The sequence below is a fragment of the Bos javanicus genome, chromosome 28, assembly GCF_032452875.1.
Source record: "Bos javanicus breed banteng chromosome 28, ARS-OSU_banteng_1.0, whole genome shotgun sequence".
Classification (NCBI taxonomy): domain Eukaryota; kingdom Metazoa; phylum Chordata; class Mammalia; order Artiodactyla; family Bovidae; genus Bos; species Bos javanicus.
In genome coordinates, this window is record NC_083895.1 from 43117905 (window position 1) to 43139841 (window position 21937).

At 43.0% G+C, this 21937-nt stretch overlaps 1 protein-coding gene and 1 long non-coding RNA gene across 2 annotated transcripts in view; one reads left to right on the forward strand and one right to left on the reverse strand.

Annotated features, from left to right (window-relative positions):
• The first annotated feature begins 306 nt into the window (after positions 1–306).
• Positions 307–20831, forward strand: LOC133240549 (uncharacterized). Its single transcript, XR_009734254.1, has 3 exons — positions 307–451; positions 9622–9744; positions 19752–20831. It is a non-coding gene; the product is annotated as an uncharacterized LOC133240549 (long non-coding RNA).
• The window catches only part of GLUD1 (glutamate dehydrogenase 1), a 38364-nt gene continuing 20486 nt past the window's right edge, over positions 4060–21937 (reverse strand). The window contains exons 6-13 of the mRNA XM_061405580.1: positions 16468–16647; positions 14278–14415; positions 12555–12692; positions 12227–12307; positions 11493–11616; positions 10306–10397; positions 6630–6692; positions 4060–5428 (exon numbers count right to left, since the gene is read on the reverse strand). Of these exons, the coding sequence (XP_061261564.1) occupies positions 5309–5428; positions 6630–6692; positions 10306–10397; positions 11493–11616; positions 12227–12307; positions 12555–12692; positions 14278–14415; positions 16468–16647 (936 nt within the window). The 3' untranslated portion in view covers positions 4060–5308. The remainder of the gene's footprint in view (positions 5429–6629; positions 6693–10305; positions 10398–11492; positions 11617–12226; positions 12308–12554; positions 12693–14277; positions 14416–16467; positions 16648–21937) is intronic.

Below are 21937 nucleotides of genomic sequence, written 5' to 3' on the forward strand. Positions count from 1 at the left end.
TGTTCTTATAGCGTTACAGTTTCATCTCTTATACTTAGGTCTTTGATCCGTTTTGAGTTAATTTTTATACACGGAGTGAGGAAGAAGTGTTTGTTCCTTTGCATGTGGATATACAGTTGTCCTAATGCCTTTTGTTGAAGAGTCTATTCTTTTTTCATAGGATGGTGTTATGTGTTGAATTGAGTCCGCCTGCAAAAGATATGTCTGAGTCCTAATCTCCAGTACCTGAGAATGTAACGTTATCTGGAAACAGTCATTGCAGATGTAACTAGTTAAGATGAGGTCATAATGGAGTAAGGTGGACACTTAGTCCAGTATAACTGGTGTCCCTATAAGAACACACACACAGAGGGACCTTGGCCACGTGGCAACAGAAGCAGAGATTGGAGTGATACAGCTGCAAGCCAAAGAGTGCCACGGCTTGATGGCCACCACTAAAAGCTAGAGAAAGGTAAGGAGTTCTTCCCTTTGGGCTTCAGGGAAAGCATGGTCCTGCTGACACCTCAATTTATTGCAGCCCAAACTACAAGACAATAAAATTCCATGTGTTTTTTTTAAAAATGTTTGTTTAGCTATGTATTTTTGGCTGTGTTGGGTCTTACTCACAGTGGTACGGGCTTTGCTAGCTGTGGCACGTGGCTCAGTAGTTGTGGCCCAGACTTAGTCCCCAGCCAAGGATCAAACCCACGTCCCCTGCTTTGGAAGGTGGATTCTTAACCACTGGACCACCGGGGAAGTCCCAAAAGTTCTGTGGTTTTAAGCCGTCCAATTTGTGGTACTTTAAGGCAGCCTTGGGGAACTAATACAAATGATGTTGGCACTAATGTTAAAAAAAAATCAGTTAACCACAGAAGTTTCTGGACTCTAAGTTCTATTCCATTGGTCTGTAAGGCTTTCACCTCCTTGGTTAAATTTATTTCCTCCCAGACATTTTATTCATCTGGATACTATTGTAAGTGAAATTGTTTTCTTAATTTCCTTTACAGATTGCTCTTTGCTGATGCACAGGAAAACTGATTTTTGAGTGTTGGTCTTGTGCCCTGCAACTTTGCTTACTTTGTTTATTAGTTCCAGTAGAGAGAGAGAGAGAGAGAGAGAGAGTGTGTGTGCGTGTGTGTGTTCTATGGGATTTTCTGTATATAGAATCATGTCATCTGTAAACAGTTTATCTTGTTTTCCAATTCAGATGGCTTTTTTTTTTTTTTTTTGCCTAATTGCTCTGGCTGGGACTTCCAGTATAATGTAGAATAACAGGGTGAAAGCAAGAACATTGTTCTTCAGGGAAAGCTTTCTGTTTTTCACTGATGAGTATATTAGCTGTGGGGTTTTCATAACTGTTGTTTATGTTTAGACACGGTCTTGGATTTTGTCAAGTGCTTTTTCCACAGCGATTGATATTATGTGTCCCCTCTCCCCTTTGTTCAGTTAATGGGATTTATTAGATTGATTTCTTCATGTTTATACAGTGAAAACTTTTATATTTAGAATTAGCCAGTTGGACTCATTTTAGACGATCCCAGTTTTGTTTGCAATATCCAAAGTATTGTAGTCAGGAGCCGGTTAAACATATGCCTTCATCAGGTCTGATCAGGGTGTTGACCTTAGCCATGTCAACATCACAGTGCTTTTTCACAGCATGTTTAATCCAGTGCTTGTTGGCCTTGACATCCACAGTGAATACCAGTGTTATGTTTCCTTCGTGGCTGACTCTGGGGAGGGGGAGCTTGATGATGGCATAGCGGTCAGACTTGTTTCTGTTACAGGTGCTCTTCTAGGGTTATTCAGGCTGCCTCCTGAGTCACAGTGTTTTGGGCTGTCAGAATGTGTGTGATGTCCGGATCTCCTTTTTTTTTGTGGCTGTGGATGCCTTTGAACACTGCTTTGTTGGCTTTTCAAAGCCTTTACTGTAGCTTTGGCTTTGAGAGGTGCAGCAGCTTCTTTCTCCACCTTTGGCGCCATCTTCATTCATAAAAAAGATTTCAGATTGATTTCTTATGTTGATCCATCCTTGCATTCCTGGGATAAATCCTACATGATCATGATGTAGGTATGATGTATGTATTTTTGTGCTCTTGGATATTCAGAAAGTTTCTGAATACTATTGTGTCTTTGTTACTAAGGGGTATTTTTTTAAATTGAGGAATTGGCTTATAGTGCCGTGTTAGTTTCTGGTATGCAGCAAAGTGGTTCAGTTACACATATGCCTTTTCATTATGGTTTATTATAGGATAATGAATATAGTTCCATGTTAATACAGTAGGGCCTTGATTATCCATCCTATATACTCAATCACATACGCTAATCCGAAACTCCCAGTCCTTCCCTCCCCTACTTCCCTCTCCCTTGGCAACCACAAATCTGTTCTCTGAGTCTTCCTATTTGGTAGGTATGTACATTTGTCATATTCTAGATTCCACATGTAAGTGATATGGTATTTGTCTTCTCCTGATTTACTTCACTTACTGTGGTAGTTTCAAGGCTCACCATGTTGCTACAAATGGCATTATTTCACTCTTCCGTGTGGCTGAGTATGTTTCCAGTATACGCACCACGGCTTCTTTATCCGTTCATGCCAGTGGCCACTGTGGTTGTCTCCACGTCCTGGCTATTCTGCTATGCTGCTATGAACGTAGGGATCCATGTATCGTTTGGAACTAGAGATTTGTCTGGACACATGCCCTAGACACAGATTTCTGGACCGTATGGTACCTCGTTTTTTTTTAAGTAACTTCCACACTGTTTTCTATAATGTCTACACAATTTATAATCCCACTAACAGTGTAAGATGGTTTCCTTTTCTCAACATACTCTCCAACATTTATTATTTGTAGACTTTTAAATGATGGCAGTTCTGACTCATGTTACAGGACACTGAATATTGTTTATATATATAATCTCTCCCATATACTGTTTGGTTGCCACGCTGCGTCTGACTTTTTTGCACCCCATGGACTGTAGCCCACCAGGTTTCTCTGTCCATGGGATTTTCCTGGTGATAATACTGGAGTGGGTTTTCATTGCCTTCTGCAGGGGAGCTTCCTGACCCAGGAACTGAACCTGTGTCTCCTGCATCGCAGCTGATTCTCACTGCGTGGCACCGAGCCACCAGGGAAGCCCCGGCACACACACACACACACACGCACACACACACACACACGCACACACACAGGATACTGGTGTGTAATCTTCTCGTCTCTGCCTGGCTTTGGTATAAGGATAATACTAACCTCATAGGTGTCAGGGCTTCCCTGGTGGCTCAGCGGTAAACAATCTGCCTGCAATGCTGGAGGTGCAGCATGACTATATAAACACTCCCAAAACGTCAGCCAAAGACCACACTAGGATTCATCATCCCACTTTCACATGACCTAAACTCTACTCACCCACTCGGTATTGTTCCAAATATTACGGAGCTTGTTTTCACATCTCTCCCTGCCGCCCCCACCCCTATTTTAATGTTCCATTTAGAATGCAAATAGACATCACTGTGCTTGGGAAGGGCTTGCCATGACCACAGTGCCATGGGCTTCTCTACTCCTTGACCAGATGCTCAGAACCATGGAGAGACAGACTCAGTACAAAACAGACACCAAGTTCAGCTGAAAGTTATGTTCCAGATTTGCCAGCTATATAAGCTGGTGGAATCAGGTCTAGAATCCAGTTGTTGATTATGGATACTATGATTACTATGAATCATATGAATACTATGATTATTAGCATTCTGTCTTGTTATATCCTGTGACTAAATTATTAAAAACAAAACCATAATCAACAAAACCTCCCTTTGTTAAAAAGTACTTATATATAAAAAAAGGTATATAAATTATGTTGGTACATCAGTTTTAAGCACTAGAACCTCTTCCCTGAGAACAGCCATTGATCTTGTTTCATAGACTAAAACAGAAAAGAATCCAAGGATCAAATTTGGGCTGCTCAATATAATCCAAAGATACGTTATGTATGTGTTTGTTTCAAAAATTTCAGAAACCCAATTAGTTTTATCATCTACTGAAAAAGGCAAACATATCAAATACAAAAACACAGAAAAGAAACATAAGCTTTGGAAAAGGTAGTCTTTTTAATAACTGTTGTATCACCAGGTTAAGTCATGCAGTTACAAAGTAGTTAGAAATTTCTAAAAGGATATTATTGTTTAAAAAAAAAAGAAAAGCTCATTCTTACATAAATACTCTCTAGTACTTCATTGGGACACTACTGTTCAAAGGCCCTGGCCAAACAACTCCCAACAAAACACACCCCAAGTTGCTTCCAGCCCACTGGGGCGGAAGCCGTGCACAGAGATGAGGCCTCCAAACGAGGACACAAAGTCAGGGCGAGTTGGGGCCATTGGCAATGCTCAGGGCTGCCAGCCAGACTCCGAAGAGGGAGCCCAAGCAGTTTTTTCTGGGACACTCTACTTGAATTATCGTTCAATTAGTCAATGCAACAGATCTTCAAAAGAGAACAATTAATTAACATGATAAGGAGGTTACTACATTCTTTGGACTATATATCATAATTGTGGTTAGTAAATTCGACAGCCTTAACAAAAATAGCCTCCATCATTTGCAGGTATGAAGATAACTTAATTCTCTACTGGGCTTTTTATTTTTGCTGGATGACAGTATGCAATTGACAAGCTATAAATGATACTGTTTTATGTTATAAAAATACTAGCTTTTTTCATTTATTATGTTTATAGGCATTCACTGCTTGAGTCAAGGTTAGGCTTGTTAAATGATTAAAGGCAATTTTCTTACAGCAGCATGTACTTTTTCTAAAATAAAATACATAAAGAGAAACAGTTTTGTTTTTGTTTGTAACCTGTAAGATCAAGTTATTTTGCTGATGTAAAATACCAATAACTCACTTGAGAACCATGCTACCTCCTGAAAATGCCACGTACCTGCTTCTTACGTGTGTCAAAGCTCCTGGCAGACGTGTTCAGAGCCGAAGCGGCAAGTGACCGACTGGTCTTGGCCGGCAGGTGCTTTCCTAGGGCCACAGCCGACTGTGCCGAGGAGCAGCCATGGAGAAAGGCAGCACAGGCAGGCGGAAGAAACTGTATTTAAAGGCAAAATGCCCAAACGACTCTCTGGAATAGCTAATTTCTACGATCACCTATTAGCTTATACATGATCCCCTAACCTTAATTTTCTTAAGGGGCTGATTTGGATTGACTTGTTACAAATGGTGTCCATTATCTGTTAAGTCGTGAGAGAGAGATTTCCATGGTTACATGTAAACTCGTGATAGGTCTGCAGATGAAGAGGTGAAAGGGCAGTGAGGAAGTCAGCCACAGCCTGGTCTATGTGAAGGTCACGCCAGCCTCGTTGTACACCCTGAAGACCTTCTCGATGGCGTTGACGTAGGCGGCCGTTCTCAGGTCCAGCCCCAGGTTATACTTCATGGCCGTGCGCATGATTTGCTGAGGTGAAGGGGAAAGCGCAGTGGTTATCAGCCCGACTCAAGCAGCCAGTCTATGAACACAGGCGCGTAGGAGCCTGGTACGTCACCCGGTACCACTTTAGGACCGGATTTGTACAGCCAAAGAGAAACTACTTAGGCAGAGGAACAACTCCTAGTTGGGAACGATTAATTCTCTGGAATTAATACAAACTACTGTTTAGGCAACAAGAAGGTGCTACTCTACTCTTCAGAATTTAAGATGCGAGCTATCTCTAGGCCCCTTAGACATCTAGTAATCTGAAGTAAGTATGATATACACTAATAATTAAATGAACTAAGGATGGGGTGATGGAAATGTTCTGGGGTTAGTGGTGGTGGCTACATAGCTTTGTGAACATACTTAAAGGCTGTTTTGTTATGTATTTTAAAAGGGTGAATTTACGGTACGCTGCTGCTGCTGCTAAGTCACTTCAGTCGTGTCTGACTCTGTGCGACCTCATAGACGGCAGCCCATTAGGCTCCCTTGTCCCTGGGATTCTCCAGGCAAGAACACTGGAGTGGGTTGCCATTTCCTTCTCCAATGCATGAAAGTGAAAAGTCAAAGTGAAGTCGCTCAGTTGTGTCCGACTCTTAGCGACCCCATGGACTGCAGCCCACCAGGCTCCTCCATCCATGGGATTTTCCAGGCAAGAGTGCTGGAGTGGGGTGCCATTGCCTTCTCCTACAGTATGCTAGTTATCTAAAAAAAATTAACGGCAAACACCATGATTAACATCTGCTCTGCTATTTCAACTTAATGCCAAGTGGATAGAATCTGAACTTGAGAAGAAATTAAGAAAACTGGACTCAAACTGTGCTTCAAAGGCTTTGAAATAATGATCAAGTTGTCAAGAAAACTTTCACATATACCAAATTCTATGCAGTAAGGTAGCTTCCTATAGCTATAACAGAGTAATGTGCACTGAGCTGCAATCCAGTTTGGCTGACTAAGCTAAACATCACTCCTCCTAACTTGGCATTAATTATTTCAAAGTCTGGAAAACATATTGAGGACCCTGGAAACAACACTCATCATTTAAGAATGAAAAAGCACACGTTCTGGAACATTTAAACAGACTGATATTTTCTGTCACTGCACACACAATCGGGCTGCTGAGGAGACACGGCTGAGCTGCACTTCATGTAACCAGCAGAAACACAAACAGCATCTGCACACGTACCCTGGCAGAGCGCTCCATGGTGTAAGCTAAACCAGAGTGCACGATGTCCTTCTCAGAGGCACCCTGTTAGGAAAAAGAATAGTTTAACCAAAACCATACAAAGACATGCTTCACCTGTCAGAGAACAATGGATTCTTAAGTCAATATACAGTGAGATAGAATTGTTTTCTTTCAGGCAAGATATACTTCTGAACTTTATCCAATTAATATGTGTTCACTCAGGAAGGTACATTTGTATAACATTTGTATCAATTAAGAAACATGGGTTAAACCTTATTCCAAACTTGTTCTACCAAATTAGGAAACACTCGCTTTACAAGTGAACACTGCTATGCCTTTCACTCATTCACTCAAATGCTGCGTATGTACTATGTGCTAGGAACTCTTCGAGGTACTGAGGACACAGCAGGAAACAGAACAACGAAAATTCTCTCCTCTCATAGTTTAGATTCTAGTGGGGGAAACAGCACACACACTTAAAAACCATGCCGCTAAGATCATCAGAATTTTGGATTCAGACTAAGAATGGCTCAGGGCCTGAGGGCTTCCACTGTTAACAGGGCAGAGTGATGACAGGGATCAGCAGAAGGGCTGGCGGGTGAGGCAGGGAGAAACCCAGGAGGATGCGGCACCCTGGGAGTTAAGACGTATTCCACGGGGAGTGATCACCTGTGACCAGCGGAGGAAGATGAGAACTGGAAAACGACAACATGGCAAATGACAATCTGGCAATGCTGCCAAACTGGTTACCTGGACAAGAGCAGTTTTGGTGGTGTGCTGGGCAGAACAGGAGGTATGGATGTAGAAGAACTGAGAACAGTATATGCACCTTTTACGGAGGTATGCTGTATTAGCAGCGGTCCCCTACTTTTTTGGCACCGGGGACGTGTTTTGGGGAAGACAGTCTTCCCACGGACTGGGGAGGAAGGACGGTTTTGGGGTGACTCAAGCACATTTATTGTGCACTTTATTTCTATTATTATCACACTGTGATATATAACGAAGTATACAGCTCACCATCACTCCCCACTCGCTGACAGGGTTCTGGTATGAGCTCCAAGCAACTGACTTACACGGTCCCTGTGCAGGCAGATCTGCTGATGATCTGTATCTGCAGCCGCTCCAGGGTGCCAGCACCACGGCTCCAGCTCCACCTCGGGTCACCAGGCACTAAATGCTGTGAGCCTGTGCCAGTCACAGTAGGGTTTGTGCTCCTAGGAGAATACCATGCCATCGCTGACCTGATAGGAGGCGGGGCTCAGGTGGTACTGCCAGCAGTGGGGAGTGGCTATAACTACAGACGAAGCTTCACCCATTTGCCTGCTGCTCGCCTCCCGCTGTGCAGCTGGTTCCTAATAGGCCACAGACGGTACCCAGGGGCTGGAGGCCCTTGCTATACAGGAAATAAAAATGACAAGACCTGGAAGGGCAAGTGTGATTGAAAGATTTATATTTTCTTAAGACAGCATTTGTTACATTGATAGGAATGACTGACGAGGGAAAATTGATGATGCAAAAGAAGCAAAGGTCTGCTGGGAATTGAAAACCTTTGAGAAATTGAAAACAGGCCATCCAGTTGCCCAGAACAAGATGCAGGCTGAGATGGAAGCACAAAGAGTTGCTCTAGAATAATAACAGGGTACAGATACCAGAAGCTGCAAGTTCCCTGATGCTTCGCTTTGCTGTGAACAGATACCAGGGCATGAACTGGAGTGCAGGGGAGGAAAAAAGGAGAAAATATGATATCATCACCAGGAAAATGAGAAGATGAGTGGAACAGGGAAAAGTAACTTAATTGCTGGGGAACTGAGAGCCTACTTGAAGTTAGAGTTTGAAGAGTCAGTGGGGCCTCCTGCTACAGGGAAGGAATGAAGGAGGCAGAGCACGGAATTTCATCAGGTTCTGGTGTTAACAAGAGGGTGTGATGAAGCAAAACAAGACCAGGGAGTGACTGTAATGATGGTGAATGGAATTTAAGTGAAGAAGGCAATGGCACCCCACTCCTGTACTCTTGCCTAGAAAATCCCATCAACGGAGGAGCCTGGTGGGCAGGGGTCTCGAAGAGTCGGACAAGACTGAGCGACTTCACTTTCACTCTTCACTTTCATGCACTGGAGAAGGAAATGGCAACCCACTCCAGTGTTCTTGCCTTGGAGAATCCCAGGGACAGGGAAGCCTGGTGGGCTGCTGTCTATGGGGTCGCACAGAGTCGGACACGACTGACGTGACTTAGCAGCAGCAGCAGGGGTAATGGGGACAGTGAAAATATGATCAAGTCAGTGACACAGGTCCTGGCAGGGCCAGATCATGGCTGGGGAGGGGAGACTAGAGGAAGGGAGGTGGGGGCAAAAACTTGTTTTTCAGCTAAAACTTATTACAAAACTCCTGTAATAAATAAGTCAATAAGAGATGAGAAACAGCCTTAAAATCAAGAATTGGAAGCACTGAAAGCATTTGAAAGTTGCTGATACACTGATACACTGGCCGCTATGTGCGGGCCATGTGCTAGGATGTGGGGCGACCACGGGAGGAGCAAGAAGCCCACGTTACGGCTGCTGCAGCGGCGGGGCCTAGGGACGCACGTAACTTCCCTGCGATGGAAGGACAGATGAAATGCTGGCACACGGAGGGAACTTCCAGGGGACAGAGATGTGACGATACTCAAGCAGGGAGCAGGTCTGGGTTTTCCAAAAGGAGGGACCAAAACCAGGGATGCATAGTTGTGGAAAAGCGGAAGGTTCTTGGAAGAGAACAGTGAGTATCCAGAGTGCAAAGAGCATATTTTCTCGTTCAAAACAAAGCCCTTGACATTTCCTCATGTTGTAACAGTCTTAAATTATATTTTCTATGATGGACTATTTCATAAGATATATCACTTAGCCATTTTATGGCCCTCCCACCCCCCACCAGAATGTTAAATCAAACCTAATTTTGAAAATGACTACACACACAGTTCAGTGACATTATGCACAGAATTATTCCTCTCCTTTAGAACTGTTTTTCTAGGATTAATTCCCAGAAGGGATGTTATTATAGTGTCGAAGAGCAGCAACACTTGAATAACATTTTTGCACTGTCAGCAGAATAAAGGTACAACTGCTTCACCACAGACATGGTGAGTATAAGATCCATTGTTTAAGCTAGTTTAATACGTTAAAGGATCCTTATTTTAATTTGTATTTCTTTAACAATGAGGTTAAACATTTCTTCTAAGCCTATTTCCTGTGATTTTTTTCATGATGTATGCCATTTACTGGTAAAGAGATTCTCTTTATGATGTGTATTAATATAATCTATTGAAAGCTAATTAACATCAAATATCCTTTCTCATCTGTTTTCTTAATGTGTCCATATTGCAATTGCAATCTTTATATAAGTCAATCTAATGTTTACTTTTCAGTTCTATTTCTCTAAAGCTTGAGAGTCAACATACACAATAATTCTTCACAATCGTGTTAGAATCACTTGCTGAGTCATCTGTATTGTTGAAGTATCAAAAGCAGTAGAACCATGAATTATTTCATGCTAAGATACTCCATTTTTAGAACATAATAAAAAGGGAAGCCATATAGTGGTCATGTTGGTCACCACCCCTTAAGCCCATTTAATCTATCCGGCCTAATCTGAAGAAGAGAGCCGGCCGTGCAATGGAAAATGCCGTCACGAGCACGCTCACCGATATCCTGTCTTGGAACTCTGCTGTGGGTACAATGGGAATAGTTCCGCCATGTTTTCCAAATTTCCTTTCCAAACTCTCTTGAACAGACACTATAAAAAGCAGAGAAATGAAGATAAAACGCTAGTAGGAAAAAACAAATGAAATACAACCCAAAGTAGCCCAAACTATATTCACAATCCTAAACTGAACAGTTTTAGAAACCTTCAACGCTAATGACATAAAAGGGTTACTCATTTAAAACTGAGCTAAAAGGATAAAGCACTTTGCCAAATTCCTATGTAAGTGTGAATTTAGGTCACCGATCTGTTTCCATAACACCCATTACCAGGGTTTTTCCTTGGCTCTTTTAAAAAGAAAAAGGAATGGAAATTGATGGAAAACTTCACCCAGATTCTCAGTGGGCTCAGTAAAGCTCAGCTGGAGGTCTTGGTCTTATTTTAGCTTGAGGAAAATACTAGTGTTAACTCTGAAGCCTACTCTAGTCAAAGACTAAAAGCATTCTTGTCAGAAGATGCAAAAAATTCTTGACACTAGATAGGTCTTTACCAAGAGCAATCTGAGAAAGCAATGGATGAGTATCAACAGGGTTTAAAATGATACTCTTTATATACTACTAACTTACAGATCATGTTCTGGGAACACTTGCAGAATAAACACTGGAATATAAATACATTCTGGAGAGTTCATATATTGAATACCTCTAAAGAAATTGTATATTTTTGGTTTAAGACTCATGAGACAGAATGGTTTCCTACTCTGAGATTAAATAAGAAGTGGGGGAGGGAGGTTCCAGAGGGAGGGGACTCATGTATACCCATGGCTGATTCATGTTGATGTATGGCAGAGACCAACACAATATTGTAAAGCAATTATCCTCCAGTTTAAAAAAAAATTTTAAAAACTAAAAGAAAAAAACATCTAATTATGTAACTATTACTCACTTAATACCACTATATCATTATTGGTTAACAGAAAAATAACAGAATTCTATATCACCAAAACTACCATTTAATAGAAAAACCTGTAATTACTTTTTAAAACTCAGATACATATCAGAATTATCTTGGAATTTTTTTGGGGAAAAAGAAAAAAGGAAATTAGTCCTTTTATTAAACACAAGCTTTCCCCAACCTTTAAGGTGGCCCAAAAGCTTACTCTTAGAGAACACAATAATCAGAACTCACTAAGCAAGTGGTAGTTAGAATCCCTTTCATATTTGAAGGTCAAACGACCGTAGCTGACATGATTTAGATTCTTCAGCCACTCAAAGTAAGACACTGTCACTCCTCCAGCATTCAAGTAGAGATCCTATATACAAAAAAATGAGATGATGGTTGTAGTAAAAGCTTATAGTGAACATAAGAGCTCAATGTGAAAGCAGATTAAATTTCAAACTTCCCATATATATCTTAGAGGCAGAAATTTTACACTTAAGAAATTCAGTTTAGCTGAAATTTTTAAAGTGCTTGCAGCAAAAGGAGTTCTTCAAAATGCATCACAAGTCAACACTAACTTCTAATGACCTTTTGCTACAGACCCCATGCTTAACCACTGAAAAACTTAAGCACATGTTACTCATATTAGCTTTCTGAGTAAAAGGAGCGAGGAACATTTGCAAGTTACAGTAGTATTTCTAGCACATTTCACATTTATATAACTGGATTTAAGAAGTCTAAATACATACTCAAGAAAGAGCCTGAAGTTGAAAGAAAATGTTCAGGTCCAAGTGAACTGTCTTTTTTTTTTTTCGACAGGCTTATTATATTAACCACACTTCCACTTTATTTTCTTAAAAGCAAAATAAAGATGAAAAATTCACTAAGGCTTGGGAAACTAACAATCCTCTCCTCACACTTCCTTGCAAAAAACAATTATGACTCTGAGTACATATAAAATCTGGCAAACATAGTTTACTTACTGGAATAACCATAATGTTCCTCTCTAGGAAAATCTTATCAGCTTCTGGAGTTGTCGGTCCGTTGGCACCTTCAGCAATGATCTGCAAGAAAGTTAGAAACATAGAGAAATGCTGATAACACTGTGAAATCACCTCCAGCTGAGCCTCAGAGATGTGTGCATGGGAGAGGGCTGGGAGAGACAAAAAATTCCCCTTTAAACTGCATGCTGGGGAACTATATGTGAATTATATCCCAGTAAAGCTTTTTTTTTTTTTAAAGAAGAAACCTATTAGAGCTTTTCTATGACCTTCAATCCCATTAGTAAGGTGGAGCCCATCGTCACGTCACCTTGGCTTTGACTCTTGGTGCATTGGACTTGGTCAGCTGCTTCTCGCTGGCAGCAGGGATCAGTATGTCACAGTCAACCTCCAAGATGCTCCCTTCATAGATCTTTGCTTTGGGGAAGCCCAGGATTGTTCCATGTTGCTATTATTGATTAAAAATCAGAATTAATGGTTGCAACAGAGTTTAAATGTTTATGTTCAGTGCCTATGATATGAAGTCTCATAAGCAAACAAAGTGAAAAGACAGCGCACAGAAGGGAGAAAATATTTGCAAATGAAGAGACCAACAGGGATTAATCTCCAAAATATACTCATGCAGCTCATTAAAAAAACAAACGAATGAATGGAAGACCTGAATAGATATTTCTCCAAAGAAGACATACAGATGGCCAAGAGGCACATGAAAAGATGCTCAGCATCACTAATTATTAGAAAACGAAAATCAAAACTACAACGAAGGAAAAAAAAAAAAACTACAACGAAGGGCTTCCCTGGAGGTTCAGTGGTTAAGAATCCACCTTGCAGTGCAGGGGACACCAGTTTGATCCCTGATCCGGGAACAATCCACATGCCTTGGGGCAACTAAGTCTGTGCGCTTCAACTACTGGGCCTGCGCCCCAGAGCCCAGGAGCGGCAGCTACTGAAGCCCTCGTGCCCTACAGCCTGTGAAGTCCCCGCATGGCGCCTAGAGAGTAGCCTCCTCTCACTGCAACTGAAGCACAGCAATGAAAATACAGCACAGCCAATAAAGAAAGAAAAATACTAAAAACAAAACAACTGTACAATGAGCTACCACCTTACAGGGTCAGAATGGCCATCAACAAGAAATCTGCAAACAATGCTGGACAGGTTGCGGAGAAAAGGGAACCCACCTACACCGCTGGTGGGAATGTGAATTTGGCATAGCCAATATGAAGCGTAGTATGGAGGTACCTACAAATAGAGCTACAGTATGATTCAGCCATCCCCTCCTGGGCATGTATCTGGAGAAAACTATAATTCAAAAAGATAGATGTAAGTAGCCAGGGCACAGAAGCCACATAAATGTCCCCTGGCAGAGGAATGGATGGAGAAGAGATGGTGCACATATACAATGGGATATTACTCAGCCATAAAAGAGCAGGAAACAACGCCATCGGCAGCGACACGAGCGGACCTAGAGACTGTCCTACTGAGTGAAGAAAGGCAGACAGAGACAAACACACGATACTGCTCATGTGTGCAATCTAAAAAGGGCATAAATGAACGCATCTACAAAACAGGAACAGAGTCCCTACTGAGTGAAGAAAGGCAGGCAGAGAGACAAATACATGATACTGCTTGTGTGTGCAATCTAAAAAGGGCATAAATGAACGCATCTACAAAACAGGAACAGAGTCACAGATGAAGAAGATAAACTTACGGTCACCGAGGGGGAAAGTGGGGGAGGGATAAACTGAGAGATTGGGACTGACAGACCAGTACATATAAAAATAGATGAGCAGGAAGAACCTACTGTGTGGCACAGGGAACCCTACTCAGTACCCTATAAATGACCCACGTGGACGGAACCCACAAGTGGATGTATGTACACCTGATTCACTTCACTGTACAGCAGAAACTAGTGCAACATTGTAATCCCAATAAAAATTAATCTAAAAAAAGCAATGGAAACAGATTTCAACAATGCTCATTTCAACTTTATAACATCCAGGTGGTCAAACTCCTCAGATATTAGAACAACATACCAATTTGAAGTCTTCCAGTTCCTTTGGGTCAATACCATCTGGATTCCATATGCTGCCATCAGACTCACCAACAGCAACACATTTAGCACCAAAACGATGTAAATATCTCATAGAGTGCAGGCCCACATTACCAAATCCCTGTGAAGAACAGTTGTACATGAAACAAAAATCAAAGTCCTAGCACAGATGGTTAAGTCTTATTCTGACCAATACACATGCTATTAGTTTAGAAGTAATTCTCAAAATCCTTTTGACAAAAGAAACCATGTCTCTCTTCAATAATAAATTTCTGTGTTTTGGAATTCAGAACTCAACCCTTTGTAATTTGTGCTAGTGAGTCCTGAAAATGTTCAGTTACGAGCAGCTTGCTGACTTATAAAGAAATGGTAACTAAGTAGGATTTCAGTCCCTGATGGCCAGATATCCTATGGTCATGAAAAGATAAAGTCACTAACTGGGAGGAATATGAGTCTTATTTTAAAGTAGAGTTCAACTTAATTTCAATTCTTCTAAGCAAACTAATCAAACATTGAGCAAAAGCTGAAATCTGGATCACTGTGTATACACATAATAGTTTAAGAGGATGTATTACTCTGCAAATGTCCACTTTAAACCTTAAAAGATCCAAAGGATCAAATTTTAAAGGCTCCAACTGAGAGTGTAAGGATGTGGAACTCGCCTCTCCCCAGAAATACATCAAAAATATATCTGCGAATGGCACAATTTTCACAGAATACCTACTAATCACTAGACCTCAAACGCCTGAAAGGACTAGAGAGATCTGTTAGTTTAGATCTTTAAAGATCTATTAATCAGGTAGGATGAAAGAAAAAAAAAAAAAAGGGGGAAGTGGAATGGGACCTGTGTCCTTGGAGTGAAAGTGTAAAAGTGTTAATCACTCAGCTGTGTCCAACTCTTTGTGACCCCATGGCCTGTGGCCTGTGAGGCTCCTCTGTCCATGGAATTCTCCAGGCAAGAATACTGGAGCAGGTAGCCATTCCCTTCTCCAGGGAATCCTTCCTGACCCAGGGATTGAACCCTGGTCTCTCGCACTACAGAAGGATTCTTTACTGTCTGAGCCACCAGGGAAGCCCTGGAAGGGAGCTACAAAAGGGGAGAAGTTCCTGTATCCTGGGAAGCCGCCTCACAGGTGGGGGAGATCAGGAAAGGGGTTCAGAGGCTCAGAAGAGAGCAACAACTGTTCTGTGGCAGGCAGATCAGAGAGGGGACCTGCACAGACTGTCCATGCCACCACCCTGCGCACCCCAGCCTGAAATACACGTCTGCTGGCGGAGGTGGGGGGTGAGTGCTGAAACTCAGACTTTAGAGGACAGACCTGGGGGAGGACTGCTATTGGCTGCATGGAGACAGCCTGAGTGTGGCATGGCTGCAGCAGCGTGTGTATGAGGCAGCTTGGACCTGCCAGGGACACAGGAGTGTGAGGACGTGCCACTGTAAGTGGCACCTGAAGCGAGGGGCAGGGTTGCCACGCATCCTCTTTCTCTGCAGGCACTGGGAACACACACCCCTGCTGCCCCCTTGCTGGGCTCTTGCAGCTGGCACTAGCAGATTTCCCATGCACAGAGTGGGGCTGAAATCAGAGCTGAGCCCTTGGGCCGTGCAGAGCAAAGGGGTGGCCTCGCTGAATATCTAGTGCAGGCTTTGGTCACATTTCCTATCAAGGGGATAACGGCTAGCATACACTGAGGAAAGAGGCGGCGGGCACCCACACTAAAAATGGCCCTCGCATGAAAACAGCACTAAACCCATGCAGGCTACATAGGGATGCGCCCACATGAAAAACAGCCCTCCAAGACCACAGTAGGTAATTGTTTCTACTCACAGACATAGAGGACAGACTTGTAGTTGCCAAGGGGGAGGGGGCGAAGGAGGAATGGACTGGGAGTCTGGGAATGGCAGATGTGAATATGAGATGGGTAAAAAGCAAGGTGCTACTGCAGAGCGTAGGAAACTGTATTCACTATTCCGTGACAAGCCACAGTGGACAAGAATACGGAAAGGAATCTACACACGTGCGCGACTGAACCTCTACGCTGCACGACAGAAACTAACACAGCCCTGCAAGTCAACAGTACGCCAATACGATTTTAAACCTGCACATCTGAAAACGCTGGAAATCTTACTGCCTGAATATCAGTTCTTCCTTAAGAGAGCAACAAACATTTTTACCTGAACCGCAAATGTTTTGTCTCCAAATCCTGGTGTCATTCCTAAAATACTCATGTAAGAAGCCTCATTGATGAAGTTTTCAATCCCATGGAACACTCCCCGGCCAGTAGCAGAGATCCGTCCGTGGATTCCACCCTGACTGATGGGCTTACCAGTAACACAGGCGTGGGCATTAATATCCTGTAAAAAAAAAAAAAAAAAAAAAAGGGCGCAAAACTTAAAATTATACTCATTAGAAGTGTGTGTGTCTTTAAGGTACACTTTCATCAACAGAGATAAATCTCACTTTTTCAGATTCTTGTTCCTAGAAAATATATAATAAAGTATATTGTACTTTCTGATGGGAGAAACATGGTTTTAGGAATTTAACATAAAGTAAGGACAATAAAGGAGAAGGCAATGGCACCCCACTCCAGTACTCCTGCCTGGAAAATCCCATGGGCAGAGGAGCCTGGTAGGTTTCAGTCCATGGGGTCGCTAAGAGTTGGACACGACTTCACTTTCACTTTCACGCACTGGAGGAGGAAACGGCAACCCATTCCACTGTTCTTGCCTGGAGAATCCCAGGGATGGGGGAGCCTGGTGGGATGCCGTCTGTGGAGCTGCACAGGGTCGGACACGACTGAAGCGACTTAGCAGCAGCAGTAGCAGCAGCAAGGACAATAAAGCACAGAAATGGTATGCACCTAACAGAAGCAGAAGATATTAAGAAGAGATGGCAAGAATACACAGAAGAACTGTACAAAAAAGATCTTCATGACCCAGATAACCACAATGCTGTGATCACTCACCTAGAGCCAGACATCCTGGAATGTGAAGTCAAGTGGGCCTTAGGAAGCATCACTACAAACAAAGGTAGTGGAGGTGATGGAATTCCAGTTGAGCTATTCCAAATCCTGAAAGATGATGCTGTGAAAGTGCTGCACTCAATATGGCAGCAAATTTGGAAAACTCAGCAGTGGCCACAGGACTGGAAAAGGTCTGTTTTCATTCCAATCCCAAAGAAAGGCAATGCCAAAGAATGCTCAAACTACTGCACAATTGCACTCATCTCACACGCTAGTAAAGTAATGCTCAAAAAAAAAGTAATGCTCATGAACTGTGAACTTCCAGATGTTTAAGCTGGATTTAGAAAAGGCAGAGGAACCAGAGATCAAATTGCCAACATCCGCTGGATCGTCGAAAAAGCAAGAGAGTTCCAGAAAAACATCTATTTCTGCTTTATTGACTATGCCAAAGCCTTTGACTGTGTGGATCACAATAAACTGTGGAAAATTCTTCAAAAAGATGGGAATATCAGACCACCTGACCTGCCTCTTGAGAAACCTATATGCAGGTCAGGAAGCAACAGTTAGAACTGGACATGGAACAACAGACTGGTTCCAAATAGGAAAAGGAGTACATCAAGGCTGTATATTGTCATCCTGCTTATTTAACTTATTGCTGGGAGAAAATATCAATAACCTCAGATATGCAGATGACACCACCCTTATGGCAGAAAGTGAAGAGGAAATAAAAAGCCTCTTGATGAAAGTGAAAGACGAGAGTGAAAAACTTGGCTTAAAACTCAACATTCAGAAAACTAAGATCATGGCATCTGGTCCCATCACTTCATGGGAAATAGATGGGGAAACAGTAGAAACAGTGTCAGACTTTATTTTTGGGGCTCCAAAATCACTGCAGATGGTGACTGCAGCCATGAAATTAAAAGACGCTTACTCCTTGGAAGACAAGTTATGACCAACCTAAACAGCATATTACAAAGCAGAAACATTACTTTGCCAACAAAGGTCCGTCTAGTCAAAGCCATGGTTTTTCCAGTAGTCATGTATGGATGTGAGAGTTGGACTATAAAGAAAGCTGAAAGTCGAAGAATGGAAGCTTTGAACTGTGGTGTTGGAGAAGACTCTTGAGAGTCCCTTGGACTGCAAGGAGATCCAAAAAGTCCATCCTAAAGGAGATTAGTCCTGAATATTCATTGGAAGGACTGATGCTGAAATTCGAATACTTTGGCCACCTGATTCGAAGAACTGACTCATTTGAAAAGACCCTGATGCTGGGAAAGATCGAAGGCGGGAGGAGACGGGGACGACAGAGGATGCGATGGTCGGATGGCATCACTGACTCAACGGACATGAGTCTGAGTGAGCTCCAGGAGTTGGTGATGGACAGTGAAGCCTTGCATGCTGCAGTCCATGGGGTCAAAAAGAGTCAGACACAACTGAGTGACTGAACTGAACTGAAACTGTAGCAACCAGAACAGTGTGCAATAGATAAATTGATGGGTGGGACATGAGAAAACAGAGTCTTAATGTATATAGGAAGTCAATATAAAATACAAGAAGCATTTTACGTCAGAGGCTAAAGTATCTAGTATTTAATAAACTGAGGTGATTTGCTACCCATATGAAATAAGATACAGTGCCTTATTTCATACCATATCCCTTACCCTCCAATGTTCTAGCTGGAGAAGTTAAAAAATGACTGTAAATACTTTTACAGAGAGAATTAGGATTGTGTTAGCTGTATCATTACCAACAAAGAGGATAAAGTAAAAAACCAAAATGTTCCAGTAAAGTGACTTATGGTATTAGTAGTTTTCCCACAGTTTTACTTCATGAATAGTTAATGCTTATGAATACAGAATTACAAACCAGGTGCCAAATGCTTTTGAACAGAGAAAATGCAAATGTTGGAGCTGACAGCGATCCTCTCTGAGGTCAGGCACTGTGCCGGCTGGCTGCGAGCTGCCCTGCATACCTAATTGTTCTGGAAAGCCTGGCCAGGGTGGAGAACTTGCTTGCTTTCCAGTGCCCTCACATCTGAACACAGTAACAAAAACTATGGCTTCTTATCTCAGGCCCGGCCCTGATTCTGAATTTCCTATCACTTTAAGGACAGTCTTTTACCAGCGTTTAGTCTAAGGTTTAGTTGGCAAAGCCTCATAAGACTTTCTTCTGTCACCTTTGGGAACCAGCCAGGAAGTAACAATGTACAGCCCACCGCGTTGTCCTACTCAATCCAATGCTTTGCTTAAAAAGCCCACACCCAGAGCTCATTTAACGTGAGAAGGTAACACAGAGAAGCAACCTTTGGGAATGGCAGTCAAAACCAAAGTTCTTTGGAGTGCCTCATACTGCTCCTGTTTTATCGTAGGGGGTTTGCAGACTTTACCTGGTGTAGTATTTATACTTATTTTTGTGTTTACCAAGAGCCACATTATACTACGACTCACTTAATCCTAATGACCATCTCATGAACTAGGTACTATTGTTATTTTCTAGATGAGGAATGCGAGACACAGACGGCTTAAGGCACTGGCCGCAGGTCGCGGAGCTGGCGTGTGAAGGAGCCCGTTCCAGAACCCTGGGTGTTTACCAGCGCTCCCAGCCACACACACACCACGTCGCTTCGGGAAACGAGACAAGTCTAAACGTCTCCACTAGATGCTGTAGCCCCCTTCCTCTCTTTCAGAGGAAACAATATTCCTCCTCTTCTAAGGCTGATTTTCCACTAGGGCCCTTAAAAGATGAATCCGTGGCCCACAGCCAATCAACATGCCAAACAACAACAAAAACCTTTCTCTTTGGAAAACAGGCACCTTTCAAGTTGTCTTCTCGCCAGTGCCGTTTTCTTAAGTGAAGGCTACTCTTCATGCCCTACTTCACTCTCAGCAGCCCCCCTGAAGGCTGGCTCCATCCTTACTCTTCCAACCTAGTTGCTGAAGTGGCCTCTGCTCAGAAGCACCCCCAGCATGCACAGTGCACAGCTCTTGGTAGTCCTCATTCTTTTGTAACTAACTGCTTCCCCTCCACCCCGCAAACACTCTCCAGTCTGCCCATTCCTCTCAATTCTAAGGCAGGCCAATAGCGCTTTGGGGCTCCTGTGTCGTCCTCTCTCCCCAACAATCCCATTTTCTGCGGCACACACCTGTTACTTAGCATTTCACTGGCTTCCCTCTGTTTTCAGGACAAAGACCAAAGTCCTTGCTGTCACCTACAAGGTAGGACTCTGGTCTGACTCTCTCCTGCGGGCCTCCCTCGTGCCCTCTCTACTCTGGCTACCAGTCTTCCTGCAGCCTCTCAGGTTCGCTGCTTTTCACATAAGGACCCAGGTGCTTCCTTCTGCCTCTAACCCTTGGCCAGCACCACTTCCCCTGGTTGATAAGTACTCCTCTTTCAGAGTGTAGACCAAAAGGTCACATCTCAAGGAGGCTTTTCTGATCCTACTCCAGAGACGTGGTTCGGTTCCCAGTACTCTTTTCATAGCATCAAAACGCTTCCTTCTAGCCTTACCCCAACTATATTGAACACCTTGTTTGTACTTTATTTTTTTTCATTCTCCAATTAAAAAAAAACTTAATTTGTTTTAATTGGAAGCTAATGACTTTACAATATTGTAGTGGTTTTTGCCATACATTGACATGCATCAGCCATGGGTGTACATGTGTCCCCCATCCTGAACCCCCCTCCCACCTTGCTTGTACTTTATAAGCCTCGCATGTAGTAAGTGATCTCTCTATATTTTTAGAATAAATTGTGAACAGTTAGGGTATGGAGTTCTTAGAGGAAGAGGATCAGGCAAAGCCTTCCTCACAAAAGAGAAGCCATTCTGTTATCTAAGCCTGTCCACGATGCTTGTACTTGAACAGGTCTCAGCATTCAACCATCAGATCAACTGAAATCTAAAGGAAGAAGATGTTGACCTTTTCTGATCTTAGTAAGTTCAGTCAACTAAAACTTGGACTCTGCCAACCACCCAAGCCCCTTCATGAATATGCATGTACCCTTGGCTTAAAAGGTTCCCGCTTTTGCTGTTCTGGGAGACAGTGCTTTGGGAAAGATCCCTAGTGCTGACTTGCTCTGAGTAGTAAACCAAGCCAGTCTTCAGTCTGGTCATGTCTTGGCCTAACACCCATCAAGGTGAATCCAGGTTTTGGGTAACAAAATGTCTTTCTTCAGTTACTTCCTCTTCCTGTTCGGTACATGGTTCGCAAGGCTCCACCCCTTCAAGGACAGAGCGCCAACTGTCCTTGTGTCCTGTGCCCGTGGCGCTGCTTCCACGCAGCCCAGAGGCCCAGGTCCTCCTGGTTCTTTCTGACTCAACCTTGTCCTTCGCCTTGGTCCCACATGTGCAGCCCGGTACTGCCGAGTCCACTCTGAGCCGGTGCTTCTCCCTAGCCATGTGGCTCCCAGGCTGGGAAGGCGGATGCTGATACTGTGGAGGCCTTCTTTGCTCTAGCCTAATGCTGCGGCCAGCCCCTCTCCCTTAAGGAAGAGTCAGCATCAAAGGCTCCCCGCTGACTAGCAAGGAAAACAAAAACACGGGGACTTGAGTATTTTCTTATTCTTTCCTGTACTTCTTCATCTCCTGCTACCTTTCTAAATGTGCCTCATCTTCAGGCAGTCTGAGCTCTACAGTTTCTCTGCCTATTCCCCAAATCCCCACATTTGAATTCTATCCATGTTCA